Here is a 15,310-nt window from a genome sequence, read left to right as displayed (position 1 = left end):
TCGGAAAACCAGAAGTGAGGGGGGAAAAGACGAAATCAGCAAGACTCAAGTAGGGATGACGAATATTTTCAGAGCGGTTATTACGTAACCAATATCAAAAAGTCACAAATACAAGTGATCAATACTTTTCAAAGAGGGGTGTGATTCAAATCCTTGATACGATCTTACTGATGATATTTCAATTACAGGTTTTGGATCACGATAGAAAGTAACAATCGATACGATATCATAGAAATTTGCCGGAGCGGTGACTTCACTGCAAAGTTACAATCGATACGATCTGTCCAATGGAAGCTCTCGAAAGAAATCTGTGATTGGATTGAAAAGTGAACGGACCGGTTATTGGAATTATAGTATCGTATCATTGAATTGCATATCACTGAAATTTATCGGAGCGGTGATTTCACCGGAAAGTGCGAGGCTTCACTGGAAAGTGCGAAGTCACCGCTCCACTTTACGGGAGTGACCGATATTTGTATTTGATGATGCACTATTCCATACAGATCATTTTTAAATGCTCGTGACATGATTGACTTTCATTACATGTACTCTGTTTACTGCTGGCGCCATCTATTGGTAGAATATAGGACTAAAGTAAACATTTTAAAGAAATGACATATATTTTTAACTCATCTTTTCCAGAAAATGGTTCACTCTAATAAATAAATAAATAGTTTTGAGAAAAAAAAAATTTAAGAAGTAAGCTGAAACAGATAAATTAATTCAATCACACGTTACTTAAATTAGTAAATTAAGTATTAATTACAATTAATAAATTTTATATTTAATATTAAGTAATAATTTTTAATTAAAAATATGATTGAAATAACAGATATTTGGAACGCATATTTAAAAATAACAATAGCAATATTATTTGTTATTCAAAAATTCGTGGATTATGCATCTCTAGACTCAAGGCACGCACGTTCTAGGAAAAGACCTCACTTCGCTGCTAAGGAGAGCTGTGGTAGCGCCTCGACTTCGGAACTGAATGATTTCGGATTCGAGACCCGATTCAACCGAAGAACCGTCGTATAAGCAAGTCTGGAGCACGTAAAATCCTTTGAGGCCAAACGTCCTCCGGCTGGTGTGGTATGGCGTGGAAGTTTAGAGAGGGAGTTGCAGCTCAGATACCGTCCTCTTCATCTGATCCTGGTTCAAAATTATGAGGTCCATCCCAAAATATCCCTAGTGTTGCTTTAAAACGGAACGTTAATATAATTAAACTAAACTAACCCTCCCTTAATAAAATAATAATATTTTTTCATTACTTGAATTCAATATTTTACAATACTTTTCAATACAATATAGTGTTATATAATATTGTACAATATTAAACGATATCCTGCAACTTTATTTAATAATGGATAATATAATGAATTATTGTATAGCATTGCTCAATATCATAAAAAATTATTATTTCATATTAGGAAAAATATTATATAATATTACTTTCATAAACTTTATGACATGTACGATATTGAGAATAAACTTATTGACATCAAAGCTCTATTAAAAATTTAATTGTTTAGCTCATTTATCATTTTAACTTTCGCGGTACTGCAACTTTATTCATACGTCTTGTAAACTACATAGATGTTGTTTACAATACGGTTTACATAGATGTTGTTTCGGAATTCTACTTTCATTTTAGAATTAGTTTATTTTTACACACACAAGACAGAGAGTTTCATGAGGCTATTTACATATGGATGATAGAAATTGATCAGAGTAATTACAGATACTGAAATTGATCAAATGAACCGTACATCAAAGAAATGAATATCTAAAGTTTAATTTTTATTAAAAAAAATAAACACAGCATATTTCCACTTAAATCAAAGCTAGATCGCCAGACTCCAAGTTGGAATAAGATGCAACGCAAACTCCATTAAAAACAAATAGGAAATATAAAACTTATTAGGAGTGGCAACAGATCTTATAAGCAGATTCCTTCTTGCACCAATGAAGAAAACAGAACAGAATAGCTTGCAACAATGGAAGAAAATCTCACTATTAAATATTTGATGAAATAATGAAATAGTAGCCTTGATCGAGAAAAAATAGGAATTCATATTATCACATTTTTCACCTTCCTCGCACTTCGCAAATGGCATGAGCCTCAAGCATAATGTTCACTTCCACTTAATTCCAAAAAGATCTTTCCATTTTCATGAAAAAGATGGTGCTGTCGTTAATCGTGAAGGCATTCGTGAAAATTATGTTGTTTAAACTATTATATCGTTTGATTAAACCTTCAGTCTAATGAAATTGCTTCTCAGGAGATGACCATGTGACGGATCAAGATCGACTTATGCGTATGTGAAAGGTTTCTCATCCATAAATTTCATTTTGTTTATAAACAGTTAGAAAAGACAAGAGTGAAGGTTAACATATTTATTTACAGAGAGTATGGATTTGCATATTCTTGCTGGCGTAACATAACAAAGAATCTGTTAAGTTTTCTGTAACCTGGCTTCTTTAATAAAGGCGCATGCGCAGTTTCCAGATATGTTGCTCTGCATAGCAGCTGTTTTTTTGTTTTGATCTTGCGTATTTCGTTGGCGCGAAGTGCAATTCCGTTAAACTTATTTTGGCAATTATGTTAACATTATTTCCTTAATTGTCAAAACGGCATCATCTATCTACTGGTATTAATGAAAATTAGGCACAAATTAAAAGTAAAATATTTTTTGACATAACACAAACGTTATTTTTTAATTTTCATTTCTTGCAGCACATCGTTGAGTTATTAGCATATATTTGCACATATCCTGTTTTTAGACAAGCCTCTTCTTTGAAATAATTACTTTTAATATTTCATTGTATATATAAATATGTATAATATATTATTTACGTCCTGTGCTATTAAGGAAAATAAATTTGAATTTTTGTGGTACCTAACTTTACAGATTTAAATTTACAAGTTTTGGGTGATGATTGATATATATGGTTTGAAAGTGGATGTTTTGGAATGTTTAGATTTCAACAGAATATTCAGCCTTCTTTCGAAGAGATTATATGCACATGAAATTATAAATTTTGCTTTTGGAAACTGTTGCATGATGCTTGTGTTGACATGTTGTATCTTTTTTAAATCTTTTGTGTATGATCATTAATTTCAGAATCTGAAAGTAGTTGTGGATTATTTTGATTTATATTTCGTTTTTTCAACAAGTTTGAAATTTTTAAACAATATTTATTATTTTTAATCATTGTTTTTTGCATTTTGAACAAATTAATTATTTGCAATTAACAGTTTTGCTTATTTCCTCCTGAAACATCTGTATAAATTTAATCTCCAGCCTTAATTTGATGGATTTTATTGCAAAAATAAAATAATGTAACAATTTTTTGAATGTTATAAAATTTTAAAATTTGGTTTTTAAATGATTTTCATTTAAAGCATATAAAACTAATTAAAATCCTCATTATTTTCTGTTAAAAAAATATTTACTTTAAAACACTAGGTTTGTGTAGTTGTTGATTGTCATTGATTTGTAATACCGGAGTTTTTTAAAAAGATGTACTGAAAGTAGCTGTTCAGTCAACCATTATTTAATTTTAATTGTATCATGATAATTATTTATTAGTTCATATACATACTTGAACAAGACAAAATTACATATAAGTTAAATAAATGACCTGATCAGTAGGATCCTCTAAATATGTATTTCTGTTATGGCTAAGAAAGTAATTTATTTCTGAATGCATTATTGAATAAAGTAAATTTTGAGATCTTGATGAAGAAATTAATCTTGTTTTATTTTATGACTTATGTTATTATTGTGATTAAAATTGTTTTCAGTACTGCCAATATAAAATTTTGGTTTCTTAATTTTTTTTTTCCCTGTAAAGACTGATTTGATTTTAAATTGAAATATATATGTAATTGCTTTGAAATTTTACTGATTTTTTTTTACTCGGGCTGAGATAATGCAGCCCGTAGTACATGTAGATATATTTTTAAACTAAAGTAGTAGTTGAATTCTGATTACTAATCTATTAATTTCATTTTTTTATTAACGTATTAATTTTTTTCTAAACTATATTAGAGTTATCCCTATAGAGGGGGTGGGGATATTGCTCCCTCTTAATTTTTAACTTGCAAACTGACTACTACATTTCTGAAAAAATATCCTCATTGTTTTTGCTGCTCTTTTTTCTTATGACTTTTATTCATGTTATAATATAAAATGATCATTTGTATTGTAAAAATTTCTATGATGTTAATTTCTGTGAAGGAAAGTAATTTTACTCATGATTATAAGATGCTAAAAAAGAGCTTATAGAATGTTCCTCACATTCTATACATAATTTTTACAATTTTTTAGCTTTAACTAACCTTATGTTTAAAAAAAAAACATGAATATGAAAACTGATTTTAAAAGCACGACCAGAAAGCATTATTAATGTCTGAAAGTAATTTTTAGCTCTTAAGCAAAGTAGGGAATTTGTGGAATTCTTTATCTTTTTTTGTATAAATATCTTTTAAAATATTCGTCTTTAAAATTTAAAAAAAAATCCAATTTTATTTATGATTCAACTATTATTCTATAAAGATTCTATTTGTTTGTTCTTCAGTATACTTTAATATCTGTTTTAATATCTGTCAATAAATGAATTCAATATAATTTAATTATATATCTTTATAGCTATGGAAGAGAATAAAGGATTTCTAGATGATACCTCACTTTCTAAAACACCGAAATCACCTCTTAAAACATCAACAGTATTGAGGCCAAATTCAAATAGGTATTGCATTTAATTATTTATGTCTAATGTTTTTCGGACAAGTATAAAGATTTAACATATTATATATTATTGGTCTCTCTCATTTAGAATTATAATGAAATTTTTTCTGTGAATATTGTCCACCTTCATATAATACCTTTTCTGTTTATCTTTCATTGCTTGTGATTAAAATTAATATCATTTGCATATTTGTACATTTTAAGAAACATAAATATTTTATATTAATCTTAATTAGTCAAGTAATCAATGACAACAATATTCATAAACTTTCTTTGTTATCAATAAATTCTTCTAAAAAAATAGCTTTTTTAGTATCTGCCAAACTGATTTTATCTTCTTAAATGAATTTTTAAAGGTCAGCTAGATAAAGAAATCTATTATAAAAAGTTACTGAACCATAATATTCAGAATACATAGCATCATTTAAAGTCTTTAAGAACTGTTTATTTTTATTCTTAAAACAAATTATCAATTCTTATATAGGAGTCCTAAAAGTGCCCCCCCCCTCCCTGGTATTTATTATTTTTTTTCTTTTTGAAGATAAAAAAGAGCTATTAATCAGAGAATTGAGCAAATTAAACTAGACAAATAGGTAGTGAAATTCCTGAAAAGATACAGAAATTTTTGTTTATTTCTGTATTAATAATAAAAATGTATGTGTTGGCTCTCTATAGTCCAGGTGGTTTGCCCTGGAGGTACTAAATTCAGTACTGATATATATAGAAGGATGGGAATATACATCACAGAATATTTTTCTTTTAAAATTTTAATTAACTAAAAATTAAGTGAGATTTAGATATTTTTCCATGATAACTCCTTAAAATATCATCGCACAAAATTGATTTTTGTACCATTTTAGAGTTTAGAAAATTGTCTTTTTATTGATATCATTATAATTGTCCAAATTTTAATTGGATTTTTCAATTTTTATTTTTATTTATTTATTTACCTAATTTTAACAGTAGATTGTTAGCTGGAAATTCAAGTTGTTTTCATAATTTTATCAAATATTTAATCATGCGGTTTTCTTTCACAGTTGAAACTAAATAGGAAGGGTCCTATTAAATATTTAATAGAATGCTTTTTCTTTGTTTCCTTTTTGATATTTATTAGAATAGATTGTTGTAATTTACATGATGAATAAAGAAATTGAAATTTCGACACTGCCTCAAACACTTGAAGAAAGTTAACTTTTAATACCTATATGAGGTTATGAGTTCATTTACACAATTATAAGAATTTTTAAAATGACATGGTTTTAATGTCTGTGACAATTTGAAGTTTAAATATAATTTGTTGATAAAATCATGGATATGGAGTTATATCTGAGAGATTTCATTGAAATTAAATAAACCGATAATGCCAGCAAACCAGTTAGTTTCAAATGATGGCTAGTAATTAATAAAATTACATGATTTTTATATTTTAGGTTTTTTTTACTTATGTTCGTTTTTCTCTCTTTTTTTTAAATATGTTAATGAAGTGATTGTATAATTTAAAAAAAAAAATCATAATAAAGCTCACTGCTATGCAATTAAGTAGTTTTATATATGCAGTAAAGAGGCTTTAATAAGGAATTTTCCTAAGAAACTTGTATAAAATACTTTTTAAATAACTTCAATACTTATGAAAAATATTCAGCAATTTCTAGTTGTATTCTGTATGTATATTTATGTAAAATGGAACACTAATTTGTCCAGTTTAGTTAATTTCACCATAATAGAACACCTTCTTTGCAAACATACTCTATTAACATTGGTTCTTATTTTTCCTCGAAATATGCTTTAAAGTGCTTATTTTTTTAAGATAAAATTATGCACCCTGTTGTCTTATTGCAGAAGTTCTCAAATAATTTGAGAAATATATATGCTATGCAATGCCTTGAATTATTATTTTTGAATGAAGAATAATTATTTTTATCTTTATAATTTTTTTAAACTTTTTTTTCCCTCATTGTGAAATAAATGTCTGAAATGCCTGATAAGAATAAATTTAATAAAAATGGTTTATAATCCTTATTAATGTATTATAAAATAAGAAATAGTTATACTTAAATTATTTTTTACTTTTTGTGTTAAATTTGTAATTTAATATTTTTAATATTATTAAATTTCAAAATCAATTTTTTTTCTCAATCGCAACTATGTTTTACAATCCCTGTGAAATCAAAATTTAATCAGTTGATTGATAATTTTATTCTAAAAGTATTAAAATAGTGAACTGTCATCAAGAATACTTAAATATACAAAATTTTAGAAACCAGCAAGCAAGTAGGAGGAGGGAAATAAAACTAATTACAAAATTCAGTTTTTTAAAATGTGGAACTGCTTAAATTAAACAAATATATGAAAACAAAATAAAAAATTAAATGGCTTCTATCCTATAAGTTAATAATATGCAAAAATTTATTTATATGCACCTTATGCTGAATTAAATAGTCTTATATATGATCCTATTGAACTTGAAAGTAATCAATAAATATTACATATAATATTTTATACAAGAAAATTTTACTAAGAACATATTCAATCAGTTGCGATTCCTTTACTCTAATAACTGTGTGTGTACTCTTAAATTAAATTGTCCGTGACTAATAGAATTAATATTTACGATTATGGTTTAAAAGTAGTAGATGTACGACTTTTGGCCTCCATTGTAATTGTCTGACATTTCATCACAGAATAGTTGCATAATTCATTATCAATATGTGATGGTACTTATCCTACTCTGTCAAAAAAAAAAAAAAAAAGCGTTGCAGTTAAGGTCTAAAGATTAGAATTGTTTTAGGAATGGCTTAATGTATAGATAAGCATAGAATTTTATATAGATAAGTTGAAAAATTACTATTGATTTTCTCCTTATTATGCAAATTTATATATAATTAGTATTTTATTAGTTCAATGCATTTTTTTAACAAAGTTAAAAAAATTTTAATGTCCATTTGTCAGTGCCCCGCATGATTTTAATGGAATAATTTTATTACATTTGAACACATAATTTTTTTTTCAAATAATATTTGTAAGTCAAATCAAAGCATTATGAAGAAGAGCTACTTCAGTAACTTTATGTAATAAAGTACACAAAGAATATGCTACTTACTTACTGACACTATTTGATTTGCATTTTAAATTAAATAGTGTCAATAAGCATCATTTCGAATATTTTTTTTTTTTTCCAAAAGACAAAAAATGTATTTGTATTAAAAGATTTTAAAAACTATATTTGCTTCATATTTACCTTTTGAAATTTTGTTGGTGTCTAAACTTTAAAATAATAAATGTTTCATTATTAAATAAAATGAGTAGATAACAAGATGCATTGCTATATCTTTATAATTGCAAAGGATTGTGAATGATTGGAAATTTAATTCTCATTTGGAAGCCATTTTAAATAACATTTCATTGAAGCATAACTAATTTTAGCAACCAGCTTGTTTACCCAGACTATTGATTTTCTTGGTTCTTAATATGTAATACTTTGATTTAAAATTTCACTTGCCATTTGAAAATGCTGAAAATTGTCAATTTAATGAAAATATTTTTTAAAAAATTATTGAATGTACAAATTAAAAATGCATATATTACAAAATAAAGTAGTGAAAATCTTATTTTGGAATTAATGTCCAAGAAGGTAATTTATTTTCCTGTTAGCACATTGTTAATCAGCAATTGGATGCAGAAGTTACCTCGTCTTACAGTAATGTTAGTGTAATTAGAATCAAAATAAATTTAAAATTAAATAAGATATTAGATAATCTTGTCATAAATATATGAAATTAAATATATAAATCGAAAAGATTTTTATATAAATTTTTTATTTTTCTCTCTTAAATTTTAAATATATTGCACTTTAGAGGCTTTAATAATAGTGTTTGTATCTTGAATACTCTTGAAATACTCTCTTAATGTAAAATTTATAAGAGATTATTTTCCATTTAGATTTTCTCTGAATCATTCTGTTAGTGGTCAAATATATGAATTTTAAGATGTCGGAATTGTGAAATACTGTTTTTGAAAATGCTAATTAATAGGGTTTTAGTAGTTTAGTGGCAGAACGTTATCAGTCTGTTGCAGATTTGAGATCATATTCCCAAAGATTAAAATTGGATGCAGATTAATCTGCATTAAACAGCCATTCCTTCCTCTTATTTGATAATACTTAGAATTCGTGAAGTTGCATGTTAACCCTTTGAACCGACATATATTTTCAGCCAGTACTGCTCAGACAGGCAATATAATTTTCTTAATTTTAAGAGAAGGGATTAATGTGGAAATTAATTAAACAAATTTTTTTTAATTTTAAATTTTGTAAGAAAAATTTTGTGGTGTGCAACTGTCAATAATTTCTGGCAAATGCAACTTGTCATTGTCAGTTTGTTAAAGAAATTTCATGGTCAGCTGGACTTGCCATTTCAGTTCAAGAGGTTAAATAAATTTTCAAGTGCTTTTCCACTTCTATGGTGTAAAAAGGTGTTCAAAGAGTACTGGCTCAGATGTGACAAAATTCTGAATCATGTTCAAATGAAAATGTCTATTTCAAAGTAGTTTCCTGTATTTTTAGAATGGAATATGAATAAAACTAAATTTTCTTTATTAGCTTGAAGTAAAAGGATCATGTACCGTAAAACAAGCTGAAATTCTAGATTTGCATGTTAAAAGCTTTTAAATAATATTGATATTTTATGGGAGGAAAATAAAGGCTATAATTTTGTTTTTGTTTTCTCTCAGATCAGAAAATATTTTTGCAAAGAGGTTAGCTGCTTCTGAGGCCAATGTATCTTTTAATCCTCGGGAAGAGCCATCTTTTCAAGCCTTGACTGAAGTTACAAACATTCCAAATTTTTCTTTTCTAAAGCAAAAATTCAAATCATTTTCTGAGATGTCATTTGCAGATGATGCAAATTCATCTCTTGGTATTTTACACATGGATAATTTTTCAGGTTTGTAATCTTTTCTCTTGATTTGCTATTTCTATCTCTCTGTTTAACGCTTATATTCTGTTAACAAAATCTTATTTTTTATATAATTTAATTATAAGCAATATTATAAATGTTTATGAGCTCAATTTAAATTATAAAAATACTTTTTCATTATATGAATAATGCTGGAAATCTTGTGCTTGATAAGTCTGCAACAAATTTTTTTATTCTGTTGAAATTTAAAAAATAATTGATGCCTTTTTTTAATTATCAATCAAGAAAAAATATTCATTTAAATATTAAAGCTAATATGTTAACTAAAATGTTGCAGATTTGTCATTTGTGAATAATTAACTGCTTATGAAAATTTGTTTAAAATCTTTAGTCTATCAGAAAATAAATTGATTTATTTTCTGATTAAAAAAACTTTATATCTTAAAATTCTTTTTAAAAAAATTTCTGATCTTACAAGGGGAAGGTATGGAGTTGAAATCTGAGGTCGGGATGAGATTTAGTATAATGATAGTATATTCATTCATGTTCAATGTTCATTCATGAAAATATTAAAATGCAATGACCAGTCAATTTCAAGAAAATGGTCCTCAAACTTTTGGTAAAGCTTATATACTGATAACTTGACTCCTGTCCTGATGGCATGGCTGTCTAGGTAACCGTCTTGTATAGGGAAGGTCAGGGTTCGAACCTGGCTAGGAATTTTTTTCTTTTTTTAATAACTTTTATTCTAATAAATTTACAAATACTCTTAATTAATGTTTTTAATTTTTTTCATCCAAAATAAATATTTATTATCGAAATACATAATAATAAAATTAAAATTTTAAAAGAAAAAAATTATAAATACCAATGCATTTTTTAAACAAAATAAGATTATTTAAATTGGATTAACTCTTTACAGATAGTTTTAATTAATATGCTACTTATTCTTATGCAAGGATAAATGCTTATTATTTTAATACTTAAATTGTAATTTAATATTTAAAAAATAGTAATAAATATAATATATATGGTGATAATTATTAATTATAAATACTCACATCGTAAAAAAAAATTATTCAATATTTCTAAAAATTTATCCTATATATATTTACTTTCGATCATATACAAAAACCAGAATGGTAACTATAGTAAAAGCATTGGAAACAAAATATATTTTGACATCTTGCACAACTGATAAATGATGATTGTCCACAAGAGTAAGGTTTCTTTAAGAGATCTATGGGGAAAACAAACTTCATTTGCATTTAAAAATATCTCTCTTTCATCAGAAAGCTGGGCAGCATACCATGCATACCTTATCTTATTAAAAATTGTTGATGACGATGTACAATTGATTGGATTTTTACACTATCTTCGCAAGAATTTATTTCTTGATCATGTTCGATTAAATAAGAATTTTGTATACCCTTAATACGCTTTGAACTATCTGCCTATGCATTCAATAAATTAACACCTGCTCTCTACTATTTCTTTTGATTACTGCAGTTAGGGAAATTTGCTTATATATTTAACAAATATCAGCTGTTCCCGTCAATTTTTGTTATAAATACAGCCTTGTTGAGTCAGAATTGATAATTTATTATTATTAAAATCCGAGAATTTGAAAATTAATTGTTTGAAAAAGATGCAAACAAGTTAAATTATCTGTAAAAATTAATGTTACGTTTTTAATTATTTTTCCTTTAAACATTAAATTATAATTTAAGTATTAAAATTGTAAGCATTTATTCTTGCATAAAAATAAGTAGCTTATTAATTAAAACTATCTGTAAATAGTTAATTAAATTTAAATAATTTTATTTTGTTTAAAAAATGCATCTATATTTATAATCTTTTTTTAAAATTTTAACTTTATTATGTATTTTAATAATAAATATTTATTTTGGATGAAAAGATTAAAAATATATTAATTAAGAGTATTTGTAAATTTTTAATTGAATAAAAATTATTAAAAAAGAAGAAAAAATTCCTAGCCAGGTTTGAATCCTGACTTTCCACATACGAGATGGTTGCCTAGACAACCATGTCATCGCAACGAAAGTCGAATTATCAGCATATAAGCTTTACCAAAAGTTTGAGGACAATTTTCTCGAAATTGACTGGCCATTGCGTTTTAATATTTTCGTGAATGAACATTCTAAATGTATGCTATCATTATGCTAAATCTCATCCCTATCTCAGATTTTAACCCCGTGCCCTCCCCTTGTTAAAATCTGTAGTTTATCACAAATTATCATTTGTGAATAATTCAATGCTTATGAAAATGTGTTTAAAATCTTTAGTTTATCAGAAAATAAAAATGTTAATTATTTGCATAAATCTGGTTAGGAAAATAATTAAGTTCAACAAAATTAATTTTTTTACATTGAAAATTTTTTTTTAACAAAGTGCATTAAATCTTCTTGAAATTTTGTTACTTGAAATACATTTTTATTTTCTTAAAAAGTTAATTATTTATTTAGTTAGACTACTTTCTTCTTCAATAAGCCTTGAAATCCTTTAAAAAACTTTTGATATTTATCTTTTATGGTTATATCATGGGTATATAATTTTTTTGAATTTCATTTATTTATTTTCATATTGATTTCATCTGAATGCTTCACTTTATTTCAGATGTAGCAGACATGTCTTTACCTACTTCTTGCTTTATAAAAAATGAACAACAGGGAAATAAAGAAGAATCTAAGCTTGATGAGAACAGTAAAGTTGAATCTTTAAAAGATAAAGTATAAATATATTTTAGAATTCTTTTTTATTACTTACATAGGTTTTTAAACAAATATTGTAATGTTTATATATTGCTACTATTGTAATTTTTAGCATATTTTTATACGCATTTTATTCATAAACAAATATAATGAAGTATCAGTAAGAAAATATTAATATTCTCTCTTTCTGTAATATATATATGATTGTGGTTCAAAATAATGGATATTATATAACATTTTTGTGAAACATTTTATTTAAATCATTTAAAAATCTGCTGTGTGCCATGCTTCCTCAAAAGTACAAATGTTAAAAGAAAAGCCATTGCTTTATCTTTTTGTTTTATATTTGTTATAAAATATAATTTATAAAAAAAACTCAGTAAAATTTTATTTAAATGGCAGAATATTTTGAAATGACATAATTAAATTTAGTATTAAATGTATTCAATTTTTTCTCCCTTGTGTAGGAACTTCCATCAATAAGTGTTCAAGATGTTGAAGAAGGTTTTGATGGAGATGATAGAAATTCTAGTTCTGATTTAGAATATGATGGTACAAATATCCCAGAACTGAATTTAGATTATGATGCTCTTTCTGCATTGCAAGACCCTACCAGTAAAAAATTTGTTAAATCAATTATAATATTTTTTCTCCTTATTTTTTAATTATAAAAAACTATTTGTGTACTTTTAATTATTATATAAATTCTTTTTCAATACTGTTATTCATCTTTTGAATTCAATGAATACTGTAGTTATTCTGTAGTTATTGATTTTCTTTCATAAGAATTAAACTAATGCTTTTTTATTCAGTGTCATTATAAATTTGTTTATGCTCAACATATTTAATTTTAAAAAATTATGGCTATATTTCATTTTATCAATATTTCTTGACTATTTTATATTAAATCATTTTTGAAATGTATATTTCTTTGCTCATAACTTTTGCCAATTTACAATTATAACATTTATGAACAATATTTGCACATTTTTTAATGGGTTTTCCTATCATAAAATAGTGTTATGGTTCAAATGTTTCATGGATGAAACTGATTTTAATTAAGAAAGTGCAAGTATAAATTTATTAATTGTATTTCAAACAGTTACAATTAATAAAGCAAACTGATAATCTAAAATAAGTAGAACTCATTCTTCAATATATTACGACATTTCAAGTTAGTTCACTCATAGAGTTCTGAACAAACTCTAAACATTATGTGGCAAAAGGGCTCATTTTCTTGGCCAAGTTCAGCAGTTTCATCATAGTCAATAACACCTATGATCTTTTGCCATACTTAATCAATTAAACTGAATTCATAGCAAGAACTCTGTAATCAACGATTGCAACAAAGCTTTTAATTATTCATGAAAGGATTGTAAATTTTCAAGAAAAAAAAGTAGAAATTATGCAGTACCAAATCATCAAACTTGGTGCCATAAATCTTGTTAAGAAAATAAATATTTTCAATCTCAAATATTTATAACATTAGACATATTTCTTTCTAATAAAGAGTGTTTATTCTCTTATTTAAAATAGAAATTGAATAATTTAATGTGATAGATCAAAAGTACCTTTTTTTTTTTATCTTATGATGAATAAATAAATCTAGCCTTAAGAACATGCATGGAATAAATGAATTGCAATGTTTTTCAAAAACTGTAAGCAAATAATATCTGTAAGATCAGATCAACGTTAAACTGTGTTAATTTTCTAATCTTTTCCTCCTACTTATTATGCCCAAAATTAAATGCTGTTAAAAAATTGAAATATTGTATCTGTTTCTTGAATAAATAGAAGTATTTAATTTGGATTGTAAATTGGATTTGGTGTTCGTTTTTTAAAAGCATGTAACTAGAAAATAATGATGTGCAAGTCGTAAACTTCTATACCTATAGATAAAGAAAATATATAAACATAAAGAAGTAGTTATCCTTTTTATGTAAAATAAGAAGAAGAAATGGATTTTATGTTTTATGCTTAAAAGATGTATTTTTCTTAATACATAGGGATGTTTTGAAAGAAGTTAATAGGGGCATTCATTTGTTTACTTCATTTTAGGAAAATAATTCATTTACATAAAATTGTTTTCTTAAGATGCACTTTCTTTACCTCTTTTTCTATTATTCATATCTTTTACCTTATTTTTTTAAAGCACGGACATTCAAAAATTTGCCTTCACTTTCAAAGATCCCTAAGGAAGATGAAGAATCTTTTTTCAAAAAGTTTGAAGCAATTCACGATAGTGCTTCTTATACTACTGGAAAATCTTTACAAATGTAAGACATTTATATTTGATTTTATTTAAGTTTTTCTTAATTGGTTTTAATTTTTAATGTATTTATAATTTAAAGATAATTTTTGATGCTATCAGTTGAAATAAGTATATTGTGTTCTCAAAAATAAAATTCAAACTGCATTTTTTTTCTGTAATTTTCAGTTATTTTTTTAAAGTTGTGATTTTATTTTAATCAAAAGCTATGAATTTTCTTTTAATTTATTCAGATTTCTTTTTATTAATAATTTTACTCTTTTATTGTGTATTTTTAAAACAGTGTAACACATCTTGTCATTTACTTACTTATTTATTGTTTTAATATGTGGCTATTTTTTGCTGTATAGTAAGTAATACAACTTGCAATTTAGTTTTCACAAATCTTTTGATTTTGTAATATATGTTAATTTAATAAAAGTTTACTATGTAATAATAATATATATTATGTATAATATTTGGATTGCAATAACATTACTTAAAAATTTATTTGTTTTATTTTGCATTATCCAGTTTTCTTATTTAAATGTTTTTGTTTCAATACAGTTCAAATGTCCAAGCCAGTAATGAAGAATCCAGAATTACCCGAGATTCATTGTTTGAGGTAAGATCTATTACTCTAGATATCAATTTTGATATTTT

General features: G+C 25.4%; 1 protein-coding gene across 2 annotated transcripts in view; it reads left to right on the top strand.

Annotated features, from left to right (window-relative positions):
* The first annotated feature begins 2,206 nt into the window (after positions 1 to 2,206).
* LOC129963984 (centrosomal protein of 192 kDa-like) overlaps positions 2,207 to 15,310 on the top strand; it is a 63,188-nt gene continuing 50,084 nt past the window's right edge. Inside the window, exons 1-7 of one of the 2 annotated variants that reach the window (XM_056078626.1) lie at positions 2,207 to 2,318; positions 4,656 to 4,755; positions 9,483 to 9,694; positions 12,305 to 12,417; positions 12,867 to 13,014; positions 14,552 to 14,675; positions 15,215 to 15,272. In XM_056078626.1, coding sequence (XP_055934601.1) covers positions 2,315 to 2,318; positions 4,656 to 4,755; positions 9,483 to 9,694; positions 12,305 to 12,417; positions 12,867 to 13,014; positions 14,552 to 14,675; positions 15,215 to 15,272 — 759 coding nt within the window. In that variant the 5' untranslated portion in view covers positions 2,207 to 2,314. Of the gene's footprint in view, positions 2,319 to 2,561; positions 2,682 to 4,655; positions 4,756 to 9,482; positions 9,695 to 12,304; positions 12,418 to 12,866; positions 13,015 to 14,551; positions 14,676 to 15,214; positions 15,273 to 15,310 lie in introns of those variants that run through there. The other variant, XM_056078627.1, reaches the window with a different exon arrangement.

Source organism: Argiope bruennichi, chromosome 3 (assembly GCF_947563725.1).
Source record: "Argiope bruennichi chromosome 3, qqArgBrue1.1, whole genome shotgun sequence".
Lineage (NCBI taxonomy): Eukaryota > Metazoa > Arthropoda > Arachnida > Araneae > Araneidae > Argiope > Argiope bruennichi.
The sequence above is the reverse complement of the archived record's forward strand: the minus strand, read 5'-3'. Positions and strand labels throughout refer to the sequence as shown.